The 23,001-nt window shown below is 43.3% G+C and overlaps 1 protein-coding gene across 1 annotated transcript; it reads left to right on the top strand.

Moving 5' to 3' along the window:
- Window positions 1-1,169: 1,169 nt before the first annotated feature.
- LOC119452967 (ubiquitin carboxyl-terminal hydrolase 22) lies at window positions 1,170-20,674 on the top strand. The gene is made up of 13 exons (XM_037714931.2): window positions 1,170-1,272; window positions 1,403-1,545; window positions 3,242-3,374; window positions 5,891-6,004; window positions 7,296-7,397; window positions 9,869-10,041; window positions 11,321-11,468; window positions 12,026-12,128; window positions 12,582-12,670; window positions 13,680-13,725; window positions 14,921-15,235; window positions 17,941-18,090; window positions 20,259-20,674. Exons 2-13 carry the CDS (start codon window positions 1,426-1,428, stop codon window positions 20,299-20,301), a joined length of 1,536 nt encoding a protein of 511 aa, XP_037570859.1. The 5' UTR covers window positions 1,170-1,272; window positions 1,403-1,425; the 3' UTR covers window positions 20,302-20,674.
- Window positions 20,675-23,001: the final 2,327 nt, after the last annotated feature.

Here is a 23,001-nt window from a genome sequence, read left to right as displayed (position 1 = left end):
AACTTGGACATGCAGCAGCACCGGCCACACGCAGAACTTGTCGACGCCGTCGGCGTTTTGCCCGCGTTCGCACAAAATGCGTGCGGCGTTGGTGACTGTTGCCGGAGCCTCTGATATAAATAGGCACTTGGTGCCGCAGCTAAACGTCGCCTCCATTCCCCTCCCCCACGGCCTTTCGCGCGTCGGAAGAAGGCGCGTTTGCTCTACATATATGGTGATTGTAAAGGAGGAAAGAGACGCCTACTAATACAGGCAGCTATAGAGAGCGCGCTGCAGCCCTTAAGGGAGCACGGCGCAGAACGCGCGTTTGTTCTCCGCCGTGGGTTCACTCCCCGTGAAAGCGAGCGAAGTTTGTATGGGTGTTCTGTGGCGAGCGTCCCTCGCGCCCTTTCACTCGCGCATACAGCGTTTCGGGGTTTTCTACAAGCGGGAAGGCCTCACGGCCTCCCACCCCACCCCGGGCCTGACCGGCCTGGCACAACACCCCTGCAGACTCTGCAGCACACCAAGGCCTTCCATCTCGGCCTGATACGTGCCGCCTATGCCTGCCGGTTTTGCTTCGCCCAGCCATGGCAACTCCACTCTATCCCTTCTTTCGCTCCCACTTACACCTCCCCGTTGGCGCTGAGCCGTGCTCCCTCAAGGGCTGCAGAAGATAGCGCCAACCTTTCTCTTTCCCTCAAGAACCACTTATCGGGGCGCGCGGCGACGGTTTCATCTCCATTGACGTCATACGGAACTTCACGGCGACGGCGACGGCAGAAATCTGCTTTGAAGTGTCCATATAATTGCTATCGCAATAAAATAACCGGGGACGTGTGCCATTCCTTGTAATGTATCTGGTATCACATTTATGGACTGTGGAAGTGCGTTTGCTGCGTGAACACCTCCCCTGCGCTTTATGTACTCGCCGGGCGCAACACTACACAGAACAGCAGGACATTAAAGTGCCGCAAATTGTCAAAAGCGTTCGACAAAAGCTGAAACATATATCCTATGCTTTTATGGCTGAAACCATGGCTGAAACAAAGCGTAACATAGAGAGCAACAGAGAATTCCGTCAGGTGGCAGGACGTAACATATTACGGCGAACGTTGTTACTGATATTAACTCTATGCTGATTCGTGCGCAGCTTCAGTGGTTTCAGGCGTCAGCAGGTCATACTAGAGTCTATCGCGCAGAGAATGTTAAAGGGACAACAACACAAAAACCGAAGCATCGCACGAGTCGGCGACGCCGGGGACTCGCTCCTGTTCTCACTTTTCCAGTGAGGTGGGGATTGGAACCGGCCTCCCTCTTTTGTTGCCCGGCTGTTGTATCTGCCGACGCCGGCCGGGTCAGCGTCTTTTCGTACTTTGAACGAAACTGCGATTTGCTAAGAATAACAGCTGTCCGACCGCAGGGTCGCTCTGCCGGCGACCAAAGATGAGCGCACATGGCTGTCCGCATTTGACAACTCTCAAGGAAACCAAGGGCACTCAAGCGTACCGGCTCATCCACTCTTACTTCGTCTGCTGCGTGTCGAAGGAAGCCCGTGTGAAAAAGGTGGGTGATGACGCTCCACGAAACCCTTGTCCTTCCGACAAAGGTAACGTTCCGTCGAGCAGCCTTTTTGAGCCGTTCGATCGGGTTGTTGGGCTCACTGAAAGAACCGGCTGTGATTCCAGCGCATGTTTTCGTCAAACGCAGCATTAATGCCCCAGCGGTCCGCGATGCTTTTGTCCAAATCCAAATCTGTGGGCATAAGTGCTGTATGTGAACCCTCAATTCGCTCGTGAAATTATAATTCAATTGCTTACAGCGGTCGATGAATGCGGCCTAGCGACACCGTGCCCTACGGAGGGTTCTGCTTTCCGTAGCTGCAGGCGACCCACGTCTATATGTATATAGACCTTTAATACTCCGATTGCTTTACTTTGCGCATGCTTACGTTGAGCGTACGAGACGGACCCGCTCAGCTGAGAAAACAGCGCAAGGTCAAGTTCAGGCTCGCAAGCGAAAGAAAAGAGCAGTGGCGTAAACGAGTACTGTACGTCTTGCGTGTTTACATCTCGTTACAGTTCACTCTTTCAAAATTTGGAGGACGCTTAAGCTTCGCCTTCAAGAGTGGAACGCGATAGCATTCAAAGATCCTTGACTGTTTCTCACACTTCCCGGCAACTGCAGCTTATGTAACCGTAATGTTTAACGGGAAACGCTGGCGGTGAACGCTATGCACCAAGGCGCTCATTCTGGTAGAAACGCGGCCTCTTTCGTGGGCCGGCCTTCTTTTATTGTTTGCACCTTTAATATTTCAGCCTGAGAAGATTTAGCATATAACGCATGCACTGTCGGTGTTTTGTTTCATGACAATTGTTTGTGGGCTGTCACTCTCTCAAGATTTCGAGGAATAACTTTGTAAAGAATGCAAGACAAAGTGTGAGCAGTTTTAGTGGTAAAATATATTTGGAGGGCCTGCGTGGTTGGGGATTACTTTCGCGGCCGCGGGCGGCATTGTCGACGCCGGATTTTCTGCGACACGGGGCCCTAAACGCTATCGCGTTAAAATACTATCGTTGATGTGTCCGTGCCTACCTGCGGATTTAGCTGCACGTGCCACGTGAAACCGTGAAACTGCGTAGTTGAGGTGCCTGTTGTATGTTTTGTTGTTCATCGCTACTACAGCGTCTGTAGCTAGAGGTCGTTTAATGTAATCAGTAATTATGTTAATCCCTCACCTAAATTTACGCGAGTGCAATAAAATAGCGAGGCTGTTCATGTGGCAGTTGTAGTGTCGTTTCTTGCGTTGTAGCGTTTGCTTCGGGGCTAGATGCTTTGTTCTCGAAGCAACGGGGCAGACGACCAAGCGGGGCATGCTCTTGCCCGTCTGCACGTTTGTCCGAGCTCTGCTTTCCTGTCCTCCGCATTAATAAGTTGCACCAAGTGTTTTAGTTCCTTTCACTGAGGGCTAATTCCAGAACATAAAGTTTTGTATACACCGAGTCACTTTACATTAAGTTCCTGAAAGAATGTTTGAACGCTGTCACCCGATATCTCTATTTCCGCTGGTGTTATTGGTGATAAACGTGTGATGCCTTACTGGCTAATTGCTTAATTGTAAGCCAGATATGACCATTGCCAAACAGGATTTTAGCAGCAATGCTTCTTCAATGCTCTGCATTGCAAAAAAGAAAAAGAAAGGCTCCATTGTGTTTATTGTTTGTCTGTGTTAATGGTTGCGACCTGAACATGGAATATGCAGGCCCAGCTCTGCAGTTGTCACACTTGCCATGCAAGAGGTCCTAGGCTTCATGCATGTCTCCAGTGTGTGTACTTTGGCTGCTATGGGAACCGGCATATTCACGAGCATGCTCGGGCCAATCAGCATCTGTTAGGTAAGCACTGACAGCAAAATTATTTGCAGTACATGACCTGAATATGGTCTATTGGTCATGGGTCTGCAAGCCTACATTGATGCCATGTTCCTACATTACTGCCCGTTAGTAGTCAATGGAAGTAAATTTTTTTTTCTTTTTTTTTTCCCCCCGTAGACTTTTACGAGCCCCCGAAACTTTTTTTGCCAAAGTCTGAGAAATGCTTTCGATTGTGTATGGTGCTTTTCAAATAATATATTACCTAGAGAAGGAAGGCATTAAAAGGTTAATCTAATCTCTGTCTCCTCAACTAATTATACCTCACAATGTGGGTGACACAAGCACCTTGCTTCAATGTTGTTCTGCAGTGAAAGGTATGGCATTGAGCATTGCATTATGTTTGAGCACAGCTACTCCATATTGTGTACCAAGGGCTTGCCATTTTTGTTTAAAACTCAGAAAGTGTAAAACAGTGGGCAATTTTTTTTTTTCTTTTGAAATCTGGTTCTAACATAAGAAGATAACAACATTGAAGGGATGTATGCTTGGAAATTACTCGTTATTGTCACTGAGTTGTCACTTTCCAATGCTTGCCACCACATTTCAACAACATTGACTATCATTACAACAATTTCGCACCTGTACAAAACGGGGCACAGCATATCACCTCAAAGCGACCCATAAGCGAACAGGAAGTCTTTGTGTTAGCTAATTACCCTTCTATGATACCAATAAAGCCACTCTTGCTGTGAGAGGAGACTTGCTAAACGAGAAAAGGCACAAAAACAAGAGGCATGTGGCAACATCTTCAAGTTCTCACGCCACCTCTCTATGACATCATGGATTTTGACAACTCCTGCTTGGGCTCAATTAATTTTTTATCAGTAAATGTAGACTGCATTGCATCCTAAAGAAGCCAAGACTGAACTTGGCAGGTGTAGAGAAATTTTGTCAGTGCCATAACGGCAAGAAAAATAAGTAATAATAATATATAAACTAATTTATTATTATTATTATTATTATTATTATTATTATTATTATTATTATTATTATTATTATTATTATTAGTCCCCAGGAAGTGGATGAAGTACCCTAATAATGCTAACACATTAAAATCTAATTCCGTGATGTCTCACTGACATACAGGCGCTGGGGTTCATGCGCAAAATTTAATAAATAGAACTTCAACTTTCATTTTGTACTTTAGTAATCAACCTCTTTCCTAAAAAAGAGTGAAAATAGCATATTCAAAGAATACTTTATCATTCCAAAGTGATTTAAGTGTTTCTCTTTAGTGGTCCTTAAGCTGAAAATGAAGAGTCATACAACATGGTTTTAGTTCATTCAAACTTCTGAATGCAGTGCTACAGGCATTGAAATGACATCCGGTAGGGAGGGAGATGTCCTGAAATTGTGAAGTTAGACGATCCTGGTAAAGGATTAAGCACGACTGTCTGAGGTTGAAAGAGTGTTGGGACTGTGTTATCTGTAGTAGTGTGTTCCTGTCCTATGTGTGCGCCACAATACACACTTCATGGCTGGGAATTTTCATTACATGATTATTTTTTTCACTCATTCATACCTGCCATCTTTTACGCATATGGCTGTTTTAACCTGAAATGCCATATTTTAAAGAACATGCGTGCGGTTGTCACGTTGACACAACAATTTTATTATTTTTCATTTGAGTCTACTTTAGGTCACTAGAAAAAAATACAAATACAGTCAATGGATAGTTTTTCATACTGTTTTCTTGTGACCCATCAGTTATACATGTGCAACACACACACACAGAGTCAATCTGTAACGGCAGTGAGAGTTTTGACAGTTGTTATTTAAATGTGTTGTGCATAAACTTCATAGAAGTTTTGTCTTCATATAAGGAGGTTGTAGGAAAGGCCAGAGCCAAGGTTGTTTTTGCTACACAGGATAAGCTTTCAGGTTTTTGCCAGAAAGTTAACACAGAAGATCCCTGCCACTATGAATGGGAAACGAGGCACCTCCATAAGTTTGTTTATTGCTGCTGCACTGGCACCACGTATAATGTCCAGGGCACGAAGTTCATGTGTTCTATATTTGGACTAAATTAGTTAACTTACCTGCATGCAGACATTCAGGACAAATAAGTGACGCATTACTTTTTCTTTAGTCATTGTAACTGCGAGTTCAGAAATGTTAGTTTTTTTTTTAATTTGAAAGTTTGCCCTGTGACATCAACATGTGAAGCATGCAAGTTATGTGGCCATATTTAATTTGTTGTGCTTGATGAAGTCCAACAGTGGTCTATGGCTTGGTAGTCTGGTGGGTGGCTTGGGTGTAGCCCCATATTTGACATGTAGAGGTGCCTTGGTGAGGGCAGTCTGGGACAATTCTACTAGAGATGCACTAGATCTGCAAGGGCTTTTTAATGCTTGTTAATAATAATTCATTTATCTTGAAAGCATGATGAGGCCAAAATAAGTTGTTCCTTAAAATAAGATGGGTGTTTTGAGCCTGCTTAAATTGTGCTGACAAACTTTTTTTGTTTAACTTTTCAGCTGTTGACATTTCTTATGGAGTGGTATACTGCTTCACATGCGATGACTATGTGTACGATCGTGAACTTGAAGCCATGGCCCGTAAACATCGCCGTCGTTGTGCCAGGCTACTTGGTAAGATGAATCTTGTTAATGTAAAGGGGTATAATTGAATAATTTATTTATTTATTCATGTATCAGTAGTTTCAGCAGTGGTATTCACAAAGTGTTATGCACAGTTAGGTACACTGAATGTAAATGCACGCGATGTACATAGTTAAAACAATATGAAAAGGAAAGTGAGCTATTTATATTTGGGGAATGTGAAAGTGAAAATGAATTTTAATACGTAAATTTGGTTGTAAAGGTGAATAAAAACTTAGTTAGCAACACTGGATGGTACCTCTGCTTTTTAAAACTTTTTTTTATTTTTTTTATTTTGGTTGTGACAAATGCAGCGACTAAGTTGCTAGTTTTGTTCACTGTGAGTGCACTTATTTGTGTGTGTTTTAGCGTACTAGCTTTAATTACAGAGATGTAAGGTTGTAAAACTGAAGTGGTGTTAGATCATTCATTAGGCTGCTTATATTGCATCACAAGGCACTTTCGCATGCTGCAGTGCTCACTACTTGCTAAGATATTACTGCTCAGGCTGTACAAAATCCATTTGTTGTGCAGTACAATGTGACATAAGGAAGGTGTCTGTTAATGGCAAATAATGTTGGTTGGGTGCAGCTTTGACTGGGGGGGTAGCAGCACAGTAAGCTGGGCATGTTGGTATGATTGCATCGTGAGAACCAGTGCACAAACACATGGACAAAGAAAAGACATCAATTCACTGGACTCGCAACTAAGTTTAAGTGGAAAAATTAAGGAATATATGTTAGATCAAAAATTGCAGGGGGTACATTGAGGTGTGCGTAATTTGCAAGTCAAGATAACCCCATGCAGGAAAATCTAGACAAGATAACCCCACCAGCAAAACAAAAAGGTTACAGTCACTGCACACATCACAACTGCAAAAGTCAATGGCAGCTTCTTTTAAGATATACAAATTCTTTCCTGTGCATGCTAACAATGGCGTGTTAGCACATTTATATCTTTTAATATAGAAAGCCTCGATAACTTTGCGGGTATCTTTATCTTAGTTTTTTTGACAAAATCCCAGTGTCTTGGAACACTGCATCACAACTGCATTTTACACAATGCTGAGCCAGATTGGACAATTTCTCTTTTGTTTTCACATTTCACACATGCTCTTTTAACCTTTCATTGATGCAGCGACCACCTTGGCCAATACATTTGAATAGAAAATGGCTATCATCAGGTGGCATGCTGTGAGTGAGGTGAATTATGAAACTGCTGCCTATGTGCTGTGGCACATCAGCTTTACGCATGGTTGCATCTGGAACTGGCTTGAATGCAGGTCTCCAAGAGTATTACCAGCACTGGGAACCCAGCAACTTCGAGTTGGACCTGCTTCGCCGGAATCCACGGAGAAAGCGCATTTCTAACAACTCCTACATAGGTCTGTGCATTGACCTGCGTTCTTAAATTTGTTACTTTATTAGATTTAGCACTTATCGCTGCATTGTTCTCACTGAAACTTTGCAGTAATGCGTTTCTTGGTACACTTGATTTAATTTAAACACTTGGCATCATTGTTTGTCTGGTTTGTCCAGACTTTTTAGTTGCTGGCATGGTGTAAGAAGAACAGGTGCTCCGACGACGCGGGGGCTGTTGCTGAGAAACGCGTCTCGCTAATGGTGGTGTTTCACATCTGCACCGCTGCACAGCAGCAGACGTTAGGAGGCTGAAATAGCGGAAAATTCGAATGTGTAAGTAATTGTAACTGTAAGTAAAGTGCGTTAAAAAGAATTACAACTATTGTTTTTTACTTTTTTGTCTTCCACTATAATCATTCAAATCCCTCAGGTGCCGAAACAGACGATAATGACTCCGACAGTGCGATCGCGCCGCGTGCTCTAGCAGACAGCGTGTGTCGATCCTTGGCACCAGTCGCCGACAAGCGGCGCGGGCAGACGATAAACTCTTAGTTAAGCAATGTTCACTTCAGAATTAAGCAATCTATCATCATCGTTCTTGGTAAGCACTTAAAAATTCAGAGTCTGAATCTCAAGAGAGGAAAGGGAGGTCTGCATCTCGAACTGCGACGTTGCCTGGTGGAGACGGATTGTAGGCAAGAAGTGATTCGCACCAAATTGCAGCAGCGGGTCTTGCATGTGCAAAGACAGTTTCCATGCTCAGTGAAAAGAGCCGACTGGATGGTTCGTAAGATGCTCTCGAACATGGAGATCCACGTCCTGCGACCAGGAGAGTACGGCTGCAAGGAGCACTTTGACCCGGCGTACGTCAAAGGTTCATGGACAGCAGTGCACAATAGATTTGTTCTCATTAGCACGTCTAGAGGAGCGAATTTGAGAAATCTGGCTGAGGTCGTGTAAGACAATGCTATGAGATAGGCCACATGGGTACGTGTGTGCCTTCTGCATATCGATTGATATCTTTTTTTGTTTTGTTTACAAGTTGCATTTATCTCTAGTCTCTTTTCCATCGTAAATGTTTAATAACTGTGAGTGCAGCATTGAGAGAAATACTTTAGTTTAGAAAAGGCAACAAAGCACCTCGGCAATTTTATGATTTTGTAACCTCCTAAAGACGGTGGCTTAAGCTTTGTCGCTAAAAACAGTAGCAGGCACTATAAAAAACGTAGTCTGCAAAGCACGCTCCCTGCACGATGGCCAGGTAATGCCTGGCTCCCCCGGCGCCCAGCCCCCTAGCGGCGGCCCAACATTGGTGAGATGAGCTACGTGCTTCTGTTGGAGCACCTGTTCTTCTTACACTGCGATTGCTGGCAAACAGCGAAAGCAGTCTCTGCAGCAGCTTGCTTCTCTGATGATGATAAGTGCATGTGATTATGGTTGTTTATTTTTTCAGGGCAAATGAGAAAAGTGATGATGCAAAGTGCATTATTGAATAATGCAGACCAAAGACTTAATCTGTGTTGGGATTTTTGAGTGAAAACAACGCAAGGGGAAGCCCAAAATTTTTGCAAGTTAATTATAGTAAAAACTCGGCTCACTGAACGTGCTTCATTTGCTGCACTCGGAGAAAATGTATGAGAAATTTAGTAAGCAGCTTTAGCGAGGCCCTAATTATTGTAATTTTGATGAATGGTTTACGATTCATGAAAAATTGGCCTGTGAAGTGGTGCAGGTCATGATGTGTCTGAGCTGCATTGCGTGAAACAAACCAAAAATTGTAGCAGGCAGCTCTCTAAAACTTGTGAAGCATCTACATTGTCAAAATTTAACTGTAGTAAGGGCTATTTATTAAACATAACATAAAACAAGGACAGGCAAGAAGGATTTAGACTAAAGTGTGTCTTGGAGAAGACTGGTCTGACGTCGTGCATTAGAACACTGCGTTTCTGGGTGACCCAGTGTACAGCGCCATGCTGTGAATCGCTGTTGCACGTGCATTTCTCGGTATTTTACTTTTTTGTGTGTAGATTTTATGTATAGTCATGTATTTCTTGTATGTCATGTATTGTCAAGTATTTCTTTTCTAGTGTATTTCTCCCTTTTTCACTTTTCTCTACGTCTTTTATTTTTTTCCCCTTCCATATCTTTTCTCTTCACCTCCATATCTTTCTTGTGGCCACATGACAGTTCAGGTGTCCACTGAGGAGTGAGACAGTTACGATGTCTGCGGCTCTTCGTTTCCTACCTCCTTTTACTCTTTTAGTTACCACAATACTACTACTACTACTACTACTGAAGTGTGTTCAGTTTGTTCCTCCTTCCGCAGAATGCAACATTTCCTACTCTAATGTACCGTTAGCAAGCCCAAATAGCAACATTGGCTATATATATATAGATTAGTGAGCTAATATTTTGCATTAGTGAACTGTTGCTTGTCTGCTGTGTACTAGTGCTCAACTTTGCTTTGAATGTGTACTTGTTTTGTTTCCACCAGGCCTGCGGGGGCTGATCAACCTTGGCAACACATGCTTCATGAACTGCATTGTGCAAGCTCTAACGCACACCCCACTGCTGCGCGATTACTTCCTTGCTGACCGGCACGTCTGCCAGTTCCGCGATGATCCTTCCATGTGCCTTGTCTGTGAAATGTCAAGGCTTTTCCAAGAGGTGACGTGGCCACCTTTCACACTCTGATGGTGGCTAGTGCGTTTGTTAGCAAGTTGACGGTCCCCTATTTTTTTTTTACCTGGAATGTACACAAGAACCCATCTCGGCTCCTATTGTCAAATTTTGATTGCTATTAAATGGGCTTCAAATAATATTTTGTTGCTGTAAAGAACAGAACATAACATTAAGGGGAATTTTTTTTACCTTGTCAGATGGGCATGGCATTGTGATGTATTGAAACTTTAATTTTGTCCATATTGTTCAGGGCTGTGGGGCTTTCAGCTCTGCTATAGTTTGTGTTGTATGTTTGAACATGGCCACATTCTCTCAGCTCTTCAGCATTGAAACCTTCCTGCAAGCCTTTGCATAGGCTTTCCTTTCCATTGTGAAATATCAAATATACCACAACTTTTGCTTGTGTATTCACTCGTGCTTGTTGTTGATCCAGTCAAACCTCGATATAACGAACCTCAATTAAGCAAAATTCGCGACGTAACAAACTATTTTCATTTCCCAATCAAATGTCGATATAACAAACCTCGATTTAGCGAAATTCGCGATATAACAAACTTAGTTCCACTGAATCAACGAAACCTCGAATTAACGAAATTAGCGATATAACGAAGTTTTTCGCTGCAAGTACAACTTCGTTATATCGAGGTTCAACTGTACTGTAGGCACTGCGCAAAGGGGCATTGTACTTGTTGCTGTGATAGTGTCCAGGTGTTTTGCATGTGAGAGCATGAATATGAGAGTGCTCGCCTAGCATACAAACACTGTAGAACCTTGATGTAACAAACACGGGCATAACGAATTATTGGCTATAACAAAGTAAATGTAAAACGTTTCTCACCAGTATCAGTATGTAACGAATATATATGGTCATAACGAATATAGAATATGACGACAGTATTTTCGTGTTGAATGTGACTTTGTTATAATGTGGTTCAGGTGTAAATATAAGGGGGGAGTAGGGCCTTTAAACCTCAGCCTTTTTGAAATCCTTATTCTTTGAGTTATGGCGCTGAGAATTTTAGATATATGTAACTTTATGTACCTATTGTGAATAGGGACTTGGTTTTTGTTTATTTCATTTGGTTCTGATTTTATGCAAGGTTTGCAAAAAGTTAGTTCCACTGTGCAAAAGCTTATATGATCAACTTAATTGCTCCATCTACCTTATAAAAAGAGTTGCGGGGCTTAGCAGTTTACACATGGAAGAGTTTTCTTTTAAGATGTGTGAGTTGTGGTTTGCCACATTGTTGCACTGTCTATGCAGTTCTACTGTGGCAAGTCAAGCCCCCACATTCCGTACCGGCTACTCCACTTGGTCTGGACACATGCACGTCACTTGGCTGGTTATGAACAGCAAGACGCCCACGAGTTCTTCATCGCCACACTAGATGTGCTTCACCGGCATTGCAAAGGTGAGCTTGCAAGGCGGTGCTGCATGGTTCTGTGTCACTGCAACAAGAGTGCCTACTTGCACCTGAACAAACAAAGCATTTGTGATGTCAAAATTTTGAGTGCAGCTTCTACTTTTCAATGCTGCACGTGGATGAAATATTATGCGGAATCGACTAACTTAGAGTCGTAAGTTCTTGTGGCAAGTGTTTTGGGATTGTATGCCTACAGCTTCATGAGCTGTCTTTACTAACGATGTCAATACGTCACAGCACTGCCAGCATACTAGATGGTGTTTATTTTCAAGAATAAGTGTGTTGTAGTGTCTGCCATATGTAGACATACATGCATAAAAAAATTAAAATTCTCGTAACATTCATGCAACTAGAGTACCAGATATGCATGGTCGGTTTGCTGCTTGTTCATAGCATGAATACTTGCATTGCATTACTCTTCCATGGAAATTTGCCACTGTGCAGTGGCGCCATGGTCAAAATCTGCAATGTAGCATGTTAAAGATTGTCCCTGTTCAGTGCGCATTGCTGCCAATGGCAGCTGAAGTGTAATGCTTGCACTTCAGGCACCAACGGGATGTCCACTACCAATCCTCACCACTGCAACTGTATCATTGATCAGATCTTCACAGGAGGGCTGCAGTCAGATGTGGTGTGCCAGTCCTGCAAGTGAGTTGCTGAGTGATATTCGATTCATTTATCTGTAACTCACTTGTTCCTCACTAATAAATGTCTGACTGAACTTTATCCGGTCACCTTACAAGTCATTATTATAGGCTATATAAATTTTATCAAGGATAAAGGAGGTATTATTGGAAGTGGAAGGAAGGAAATTGACAGAAAAGAATGCTGATGCTGGCAGGGAAGGGTGGTGTGCTGATAAATGTTGATCACAAGTCCTCAACAGACTATTGCCTGTAACATATTATTTACATATGCACAGACACCCTTGAGGACTTTTTAAAGGGTGTTTATGTGCAAATAGTCATTCATTTCTAATTTCAATTCATAATTCCCCACCATATATGATAATTTAATAATGGAATAATCAGTCTAGCATATGTAATGGAATCCTTCCCCCAATGTTGTTATAAAGCCAATTTGTGTCTTGTCATATTGCAGGGGTGTGTCCACAACCATTGACCCATTCTGGGACATCTCCCTAGACTTGGGACCCAGTAGCCATCAGCAGCAGCACAATTCTTCCCCAGGTGAGCTGCCTGTTCTCTGCACCCAGTTAAATCCTGTTTTCGAGCATACTTCTGGCTGTGCAGCCTTATTTTCTAAGTGAAGCTCCCTCTACCTACTTCCCCCGGGGTTTGGTGTGTGATGTTCTCGCTGAGCAAACTGGGCCGATCTTGGAGGCAGTGTAATCAAAAGTCGGTCAGTAGCAAATGCTGTAATCCATGGTGGTGAATTGAAGGGCCAATCTTGACAGCAGTCCTTGCAAGTGCTTTGGTATATTTTGTAATGCAGGACAATTTTAAAATTGCTATCACATTACCATCGCTCAGCTGCTGCATGAGGACCTAGCCTCTTTGCATATTCCTTGGCATTCGGAACCGGTGTCTCAACGAATAGATGTAGGTCTCTCACACAGCTGAGGCAAAGAGATGGAAAGCATCAAGAACAGCTGTGACATTAGCATGGAGGAGTTTGGAGAAGAAGCACTTGCATAATGGTGCTGGTTTATAAGTTGCAAATGGTCTTTGTAAAGTTCATAGTTTAAATTAGGTGGAGTTAGATTAGGTTAGAACCGCTGTGAACAGCATGGAGGAGTTTGGAGAGGAAGCACTTGCATAGTGGCACTTGTTTATAGGTCACAAATGGTGTTCATATTGTTAATTGCGATCACAAAGGGTACTTACCAACACCTCGATCGGAAGGTGCAATTGATAATGTTGTTGCAAAGGGTGTAGATGCGTTCAGAGTCAAGCACTGTGTTTCATACTTCTCAGCAAATATACTTGCACTGCAAGAGCGCCAGTGCCTCAGTATTGAGTGCATGACAGAAGCTGTCAAGAAGCTTCAAGTCCAATTCCTACAGTGTGTGGCATGGCCTTTCTTCTCATTTTATTTTTGTGTATTTTTAATAAGAATTTGCTGCTCATCAATAATTGTTTTTGATGAAGGATCAGCATTTGTCTTAAAGAAAAATTCGAGGAATCAAAAAGAATGAACCTGAAAAAGAAATTCTTTCCTTTTGCTTTGCTTTTACAGAGGGAGAAGATTCAGAACCAACTTCTCTCTTGGACTGCCTAGAAAGGTGAGCCACTGAGTGTTGATTTTCATAAAGTGGGAGGAGGTGCCTTGAGTATTACTGTAGTGTGGGGAAAGAAGGGTTTAGATGCAGCTTCTTAAGGTTTGCCTTGGCAGCCTTTGTGCAGCTGTAAGCACCAACACAGACAATGATATAGCAGCACAGAAAGATCGGTGCAGAGCTTGTTGCAACTGTGGGAACAAGAAAAGTGCAGCATGAAGAAATTGCACGTACACCTTTCTTTCAAAGTACAAGTTAGCAACTGCTAGCTGACTGACCTTGACTTTTCTACAGCAGGGTGCACATGAAGGTCAGCATATAGGATTTCCCAGCTAACATTAGCCAAGCTGTTAAAAGAATAACAGATTTGGTATAGTGATTACAATATGTGTCTTTATTACTCCATAATAGCAGCAATACAAAATATTAGACCATCCAGAACCTCAAGAAGTTGAAAAAAAATGTGCTTGGTATAAAGTGTTGGGGGTCTTAGGGAATAGCGCCGGCGTGTTCCTCAATCTCCACAAAAGCCATGCTTGATAAGCAAGCAACACTTTTCAGAAATTGAGGAACCCTGCAACTGCAGATGAACTTTGCTGGGAATGCTTAAATTGTTTAATGTAATACTGGATTTCAAGCTAGAGTTAAGAAATGCTGGGAGGTGGTTAAATATTCAAGACCTAAAATGTCTCGCATGAGTATAACAATGTCTCAAAACAGCTAGCAGTTCCTGGGAAGAGGAAATTTAATTGAGCACAATACCAAAGCAGTGGCACTGGTTTGACGCACTGGACAGGGCAGCTTGAACTGTGAAGCTTTTTTTTTAAGGAACCCGTATAGGTTTTCGGTTGTTGCCTGTGTTATTGCTCTGTGACCACTTTTAGTGGATGTCAACTTTCCTTTTCATCAAAAAAATGTGCATGATTTCCCGAGAAGTATTACGCCTAATTTATTTTTAATATTTTAAGAAAGACAACTTTATTCTTTTTATCACATTATATATGTGAAAAAATAGTGCTTCATAGGTAATGGCCATTAGAATGTTGAAGCTAGGATTTTGTTCAGATCACAGTGGCAGTCCCAAAAATTTTGCATCCTTTTTTTTTATCTCCACAAGGCAGAGCTTTTCCAAAGGTCAGTCAGGGGAAAGTAACGGAGAAGAGTCATTGGGTAAATCTGTGCGCCCTGTGGCTGTCACCAGGTTCACCCGTCCCGAGCACCTGGGCAGTTCTGCGAAGATCCGGTGTGGGCGGTGCGAGAGCTACCAGGAGTCGACCAAGCAGCTGACCATGAAGCAGCTGCCCGTGGTGTGCAGCTTTCACCTGAAGCGCTTTGAGCACTCGTCGCGCTTCCACAAAAAGATCTCCTCACTCATCAGCTTCCCCCAGTATCTGGACATGAGCCCCTTCATGTCGGGCCCTAGGGCGCCATCCTCCTCCTCGTCCTCCAAAGGCGCACGGGCCACGTCTTCTTCGAGCCCAGCCAATCCGGCTCCTCAGCCCTGTCATGACAACAAGTGAGCCACATAGCTGTCCACGCCACACGTGCCATGAGACCACTGCTGTGTGGTAGCACTCTAATCCATTGGCTACGAAATATGCGCACAGCGGAGCCCTCCATACCAATTGTTTGCTACTTACGGGGTCTATGCAAAGTTCCACTAAATACTATAAAAAATCTAACCGTCATGGTAGTGGACAAGTAGGGCCATCGTTTACAACATTTTTAATCAAGTATAGCGTATATTGACTGTCACACCATCAATAAATCAATTTTTAAACCAGCCATTCATCCAGCCTATAAACTGGCAATATGGCCCCTGTTGTTGGACCTGGTGGTTTGCCAGCTTTGGTAGCCAGTGGGTTAATCAACAGTTTGCAAACTAGAAGCTGAAGGTCGCTAGTTTCGGTCTAAGGATTCCCTTGTTTCTCCTGCTATCAATAACTTAACCTCCATCTTCCTGTGACCCTTTGTATTGTAATATAGTTTAATCCTTTGAGTTTCACTGGCATATATGTAAAGCAGTGATTGTAGGTTTAATATCTTTAATGCCTCAACGAAACAAAGTGATGTTTGTGATGCAACTACTATCTTAAAAAAATGTAACACTTTGGGGCGTATTTTTTTCCCACAATAATAATCATCTATCGCCTTTCCTTACTTTAACAGCTGCGCAGCTGCTACTTTCTAGTCGCAAACGGCATGCGCATATCAGCATGTGCATTATCAGCGCCTTTCCTGTAAATAAAATCCGTCGCACTTGATCTGCATAGCATTCTTGACAGGAAATTAGCGAGTGCAGAGTTTCAACAAAAGGAAATGTAACCAAGGCAGGTGATGATTATTGTTGTGGGACAGAGATATGACCCAAAGGGTGTGAACTGTTTTTAGTGTATGAAAGCTTTTTATCTTCCGCTTTCATGTTACTGGATGTAAAAGAACTTTATCATATTTTGCACTGCACATTGTTCACTTCCGCAAACAATCTTCTTTTTGGTGGCTCTAAATGAGTACCCTCAATGCTTGCCTGTTGCCTATTCACAGGCCCAATTGGTTGACTGCCAGGTACTTATCTGCACTTAGGGCTTTTGCATCCTGCAGCATGCACAGCCTGCCTTTCCAACTTAAGTCTGGCAGCATGTTTTCCATATAGGAGTACGGAATAAGCAGTGGACAGGAATAGCAAACAGTGCATTGTTGGATGAACATGCTAGTAGTAGCATTTACAACTCAATAGCCTGTCACAATTGCATCGTCTTATAAGTGAGCTATTTCTGTGTCCGAAATATTGGCTGTTGTTCTATAAGAGAAGCTGCATTGTCTGTTCTAAATTAGCTTTAAGGAAGTCAACCCCAGGTACATTATTTTATAGCATTAAGCTGTAATGAGATTAACATCCAGTCAGGTGAAACTGTTTGCATCAGGTCGTGAGCTTGCAGCGTATTTAAAGCAGCTACTCTTTTTCTGATCAGCTGCAGACCCCATTAAATTTTTTCTTGCTTTGCATGATGTAAGCCATGTTGCTTGTTTACAGTTTATTCAGTCATTACTTGACATGCGTCTTGATTTACCATGTTCTGAATAATATTTGCTGCTTGAATTCTTCAGCAACATTGGTGTAAAATTCCCATTGATTATAACTAATAATTAAAACTGTGCAATGAAGCTATCTTAAGACAAAAATTTCATCCACTTACAATGTTAATTACTCCACACAAACCTTTCTCCAGTTCAGATGGCTCACAGCAAACAGTGCGATTCAAATAGGAGTCCTAAGCTGTGCTAATTATCACAGAAGTCTTGCTATGCCAGTTGGAAAACTTGCAGAGAAGACTCCACACTTTCACAGATAGAACTGCCGAAGCACTGTGAGGACCATCCTGGAGATATTCTGTCGGAAAGTTTCATAAAGTTAGCCACCTTGTGTTACCTTGTGGGAGCTGGTACCATATTTTCAGTGATAGCGCCGTCCTACGTTTCAATCCCATCCTATGTTTATGATGGTTCCTCACGTGTGCAAGTTTCGTACTTGAGAAAGGCTTTTACACCTTAGAGCTCAAGTCTATCACTTTGGCTTTCCTTATTATTGGCATTTGTTGTACAGGAGTGCTACTTGAAAACCATTATGTATTCTTGATGTTGTACTTATCTTGATTTTTTCATAGGCATGTTCTCATTGCTCTTGTATGCAACTGCTCTTTCCTTTAAAATTCTTTGTAGCGCTTAATTTGACCTAACTAGCATTCAATTTAACAAGTGACTGAGGTATTTATTAGCTGGGCTGTGGCAGTCTGCCATGTTCACTTTGTTCTTATCTCTTCAAAACACTATTTTAGGAGTACATTCAACCCTAATGAGCTTCTTAACAAATGGTAAGCATATCTCTTGGGTATGTGCAAGTATAGTAAAGGACTGTGGAAAAGAAACCATAGGAAAGAAGACAGTGCGAGTCATCTCTCCATTGTTTCTTGTCCTTAATCTTAGCCCTTTCCATGCCAAAGTGAACGTGTACCAATTCCTAGAGCTTTCCAGAAGCATGGCTTTTAGTTTCCTGGAACCAGAAAACTGAGAATGTAAAATAAACAAATAAAAGTTACTATACTCGTCACGGCCATATTGGTACAACTTCTGTTGATGACTATACTTGTTTTCGGTAGAAAAATATTTAAGCAGTTCATTGACCTGCAGCAGCCAACTCTGAAAAAAGCCCCCATTTTACAGGTACTGCCTATTTGCTGTAGTGAACCACAGTGGGACTATTGAGACAGGTCACTACACGGCTTATGTGCGGCAACACCGGGACCACTGGTTTAAGTGTGACGACCACCTAATCACACGGGCCAGCCTACAGGATGTCCTAGACTCGGAAGGGTGTGTATGCTCATATTCACCTCTGTCCCTGTCACTGCCTTTGTTTGGGTGGGGAAAAACTTGTTTTGGTAAATTCACCTTTAAGGGTGAACTTCTCACCATAGCGCAAAAAATCTTTTTTAATTTTTATTATTCGAGTTGTGGTGCTAAAAAGTTGTGCATATAGCGTAGTTCTGTGTGCTTAATTTAAATCGAATTTCAATTTTAGTCAATGGCTTCTGCATGATTCAAGGAAACCAATAAGGTCAACCTTATTGTCTACCCTATGACAAGAGTTTCGAGGCTTCAAATTTGCCATTCATAAGGGTGTTTACGGAAGCACCACTTTTAAAGGCTCATGAATGGTCGGCAATTTTTTTATTTCTCATTTATTATTATTGCGCACTGGCCGCACACTTGCACTGTATTTCACATTCACCTCTTGACGGTCAGAGCCTAGTGCTCAGACCATGAATGCATCCACATGCCTTGGCCAAGCAACGCTGCTCTATGCTGCGAGACTAATCACTTGAGTTGTGGGAGAAGCTTATTACCACTGAGTGATGTCTCCCAGTGATGTCTCCCAATGATGTCTCCTTGAGGACGGGACCATATGTGCTCCTCCCGGATCAGTGTGCACAAAGAGTGCAGGCCAGGCAAGGCCTGGGCTTTCAGGAATTCACGCACATGCTAAATACAGTTGACTTCCATTAATTCAACCCTGGGGGGACCAACGAAAAGGCAGAAGGAATGTAAACAAGCACATCCGCTGATTCTAACACGTCCCCAAATTGAATGCACACCCACTTTTTGTGTGTTCAAAGTAGAAAACAAGTTTAGAAATTCCACTGGGGCTCCTTAACAAGGTATAAATTGAACACACTGCCAATTCTTATCAAGAAAAACTTAACATGTCTTCGACGAAACCAGCTAACTTTACCTTCACAAAATGAAAATATATTTACTTAATGTCCATTGTCTTCATTCTCAGACAGCAGTTTATAGCTGTTTATGAAGAACCACAACACATCATCCTCCATACGGTCCATAACCTGTTTGGCTTTCTGCGTTCATCGAATGACTCCGTAACAATCGCAAACGAGATGGTGGCCCACACCTAGACTACCGACTTCGATAGTTCATCCTGTGATGCATGCAATTATCCAGAAAGCCAAAAAGTCCAGAATGTGAGAAGACGTCTCGCCACTAGCATAACACGCAAACTAACATTGTTTGAATGTGGTTTCGTAATCGGACTGAAAGCCGCACGACGTCGTCGTCATGCTATGAGATACGAGAACTTGTTCTGTCAACCACGTTTGCCATTTTGTGATGGCAATGGGAGTGATGCTGGCTAAGTTGGCTCTGATGGTAATATTATGCGAACACCGTGAATATGGTTTTGGTTTCATATCAGATTGCACTGGGTGCAGGCAATTTTCAGATGAATTTTCTTGGGAAAAAAAAGTGCTAATTTGAATTGCGTAAACATTATGATAATTTATTGTGAGCTACTGTTTTTGCTTTAACACCTTCATGGGACAAGCCGAAAATAGGCGTTTTTGACAGCAGATTACGTGTTTGACGCATTTACTGTACCTTAAGCGCCAGCAAGACAGACACCGCCATCGGAGTGGCCACAAAGATCACCATTGTGGTCAGGCGTGTGCATGCTGACCAGCCAAGTTTGATTTATCTAGCATAGGCCAATTTCAGGATCGAAATAACAAAAGTTTGGGCCCATAGAAATGTATGGGTGTGCCGAATGTGACCTTCAGCCGGGGTCGAATTAATGAAAAAATTAACCAGAGTTTAATTAATGGAAGTTGAATGTAAACAATTACACATTGATCATTGGACGACCCTCTCTTCTTAATTTCTGATTCTGTGTTGTGTCACATAAAGAACAACGACAGTTGTAGCCTGTGCAGGCTGTTGAGGAACTCTGACTAGGACGAAATTAATGGTGACATCACTAGCGTTGAGACGAGGTTCCTTGCAGAAATTATGTGCCACTATAAAAATTGAAGTGAATTGGTGGTGGGTGGAGTTTCATCTCTACATCTGCCAGAAGTGTTCAGTTGCTCACAAATTTGTGAAATAAATGAATATCTTTCTTGCAAGCTTTGAGTCTTCAGCTTTTCGAAAACCTTTTTACTTATTCTATTTTTGTTCTCTTGGTTTTTCAGCTATTTACTGTTCTACCACAAGCAGATCCTTGAGTACGAGTGAGAAGAGGCCTGCTTTACTGTTGTCGATTCCTTGTCATCAGTGAGAAGAGTGAACTGCACCAGTTTGGAACTACTTGCGTGCATTTATGTGCATCTGTGTGTATGTGTGTGCTTGCGTAGGGACATACTTTCCCAAGCTCTTGGTTCTCGTCACAGTTTCACTGTGGGTTGTGTCTTCTGTTCCTGGCAAACATAGTGTGCAGGTGCCTGCAAATGTGTCTGCACCATCAGTATTCTCTTGAGTGAAATGTGGAGAGTCTGACTTAGGTTTTCCAATTGCTGTACAACACTCCTTTCACCAATCATCATTACTGTCCTCTGAGCTTGGCAACACTGTGCCACCTTCACTTGCTCAATAAATTATTGCTTCCTCACATACTGCTGCTCTACGCCCATATTGGTCAAGTACTGTGTTGCCAAGGCACCGAAAGCTGCTCTAATTATGTGTGCGTACTTGGCCCTTCTGTTCAGGAGCCCGAAGCCATCAGGTGCTGAAGTATTGTGCCAAGTATTCATGGCAAGCTTGCATAAACAGGGTTTGTCTTCCTCTTTGAAATCCTTGAAAACCCTAGAATTTGGAAAAAAATATTCCAGGGTCCTTACAACTCCTTCAAAATAAACGTGCCCCTTGAAAGCAGGGGTTGGGAGCGATTTCTAAACATTCAACTCTCATTCTGAACTCTCATAAGGGCTGTCCTAGATATTTTTTTTTGAGTGTTGCTAAACACTTGCAATGTGGTGTGTCCACAGCCACCAAAGACAGGCTTGTTTAAATCACTGCTGCCAATCGTGGGCCTAAACACGCCGTGCCACCATTCTCTTGTTTTGCTAGTTGATTCACCTCGTAGCCATCATATGGCTCCATTTTAGAGCTGTAGGCTCTACAAATGCCTGGCGGAAAATAACTTGCAGCCATTTAGCTTTAACACAATGAATATCTTTGGCTGAAATTGGAGACTAAACCAACAATTGTGCCAGAAGGCGAATTACAGGGAAAGTCAACTAGATCTAGCAGTGACCTTAAAGGGGTCCTGAGCCACTTTTTATGTCGAAGTCGAGAAATGCATTTGACATTAAAACAGACTTATTTCAGAAACACTTCGCAGCAAAAAGTGCTTAAATGCATTCAGCAGAAGCGGAGTTATTGGCAGTCAAAGATCACCTGTGATCCCCTTTGTGGTGCTCCCACTCCTTGTTCGATGCCTTGTACTGCGAAGGCTCCGCCTTCGATAGAAATGTAAAATCTTCACTAAATAAAAGGAAAACTCTAGAAGTTGAGTACATGTTCAGTGTAGTTCGATGCAGCCTCAATTTATTGCCCAACAGTGGCAGTCCTACACACATCTAAACGATATTCATGTTCTTCCCACACACGGTTAAGGATGTCTGGTGTAACAGAGTGAATCCGCCTTTTTCACGGCGCTACGGCGCATGCGCCCTGCCCTGGCGGATTAGTCGCGAAACGTTTTGGAAGGGTCGCGCGCGCGGCCACGCAGCCCCGTCTCGGGGAAACGCCCCCCCCCCTCCAAGAAAATGCACTCGCACGCGCGCTACTGCAAGTGCAAACTCGTGCTGTGTACCTCGTTGAAACTTCACTGGTAGCTCGTCGTCGGTGCGGTACCGAAAACGTGCGTAGCGTAAGACTGCAACTCCACTTTTAACAGAAAGCGGTGAGGGCTTCGTCCATACTGCACAGGGAACCACGTAGTTGCCGCCTTGCATTGATGGCTGTAATAGCAAATTTATCGATAAACTCCTGCGTTACACTTGGACGGCACTTAAAAACACGTTGCTGACGAAGACTTCTTGCAGCGTCGGGCCTCGCTTGCTGGTAGTGGCAGCGTGTGCCCGACTTCACGTACTCGTTCAAGGCGCGGTAACACTGGGTCAATACGAGACCGACAAGACGCGCACGCGTACGATTGGCCGACCATTCAGCACAGTGTCGCTGAGACGATTTTATCATACCATGCCTACAAGATGTAACCGACGAGCGCGAGTTGGCGTACTGCGACGGGCTTTCTTGTCGACGGCACCGATAAAATCAACGTGCCGACCAGTAGCGCACCCAGGATCTCTGCCAGGGGGGGGGTTGACAGTTTGCCGATACCATCTAAACAGCACTAATTTCAATTTCTTCACGGGAAATTGTCAAAAAATGCGCTTTTTGCGCCAGTTTGCGAGTGTGCAGACGACTAGTTGCAGTACTCAAAGGCGCAAGGAAAGAAAAGGGATTAAACAAAATGGGGGGGTTAACTCGGCCTCAGGGGGGGGTTACAACCCCCAAATCCCCCCCCCCCCCCCCCCCCCCGTCGGTGCGCCACTGGTGCCGACCATCATTCGACTGAACCCCGCGCGATCGGCCGTCGAACCGATAACGCGATAGCCGCAACGGCTTCGTTAGTATATATAAATAATCGCGTTCAAAGTTAGTCAAAACATGCCTACGAAGTTGAAATGCACAAGATTCGACCCTCTTAATCCGTGCACATATGTTTGAGCCAATGTTGATCCTGTTCAGCGGAGGTTAGGCCTGGCGCCGTCGAGTTCGCGCACCCGCTACCGGCGGACCTGTACTTTTCGTAAGCAAGTTAGAATGAAGGAAACTGCTTTTACAGTCCAGTTCTAGCTTTAGCGATTTGAAATAAACTACTCTTCGCGTCGATCGCCGCGTACACAATAAGCTGCAAGCGGGGACACA

Source organism: Dermacentor silvarum, chromosome 5 (genome assembly GCF_013339745.2).
Source record: "Dermacentor silvarum isolate Dsil-2018 chromosome 5, BIME_Dsil_1.4, whole genome shotgun sequence".
NCBI classification, from domain to species: Eukaryota; Metazoa; Arthropoda; class Arachnida; order Ixodida; family Ixodidae; genus Dermacentor; species Dermacentor silvarum.
Note: the sequence above shows the minus strand (reverse complement) of the source record. Positions and strands in the feature narration are given on the sequence as shown.

Excerpts from the sequence above, each read along its gene's own strand:
- LOC119452967 (XM_037714931.2), top strand. The coding sequence starts at position 1,426 with ATGAGCGCACATGGCTGTCCGCATTTGACAACTCTCAAGGAAACCAAG. Across the intron at positions 13,726-14,920 it reads CTCTTGGACTGCCTAGAAAG|GTTCACCCGTCCCGAGCACC; the intron begins GTGAGCCACTGA and ends GGCTGTCACCAG. Across the intron at positions 15,236-17,940 it reads CAGCCCTGTCATGACAACAA|GTACTGCCTATTTGCTGTAG; the intron begins GTGAGCCACATA and ends CCCATTTTACAG.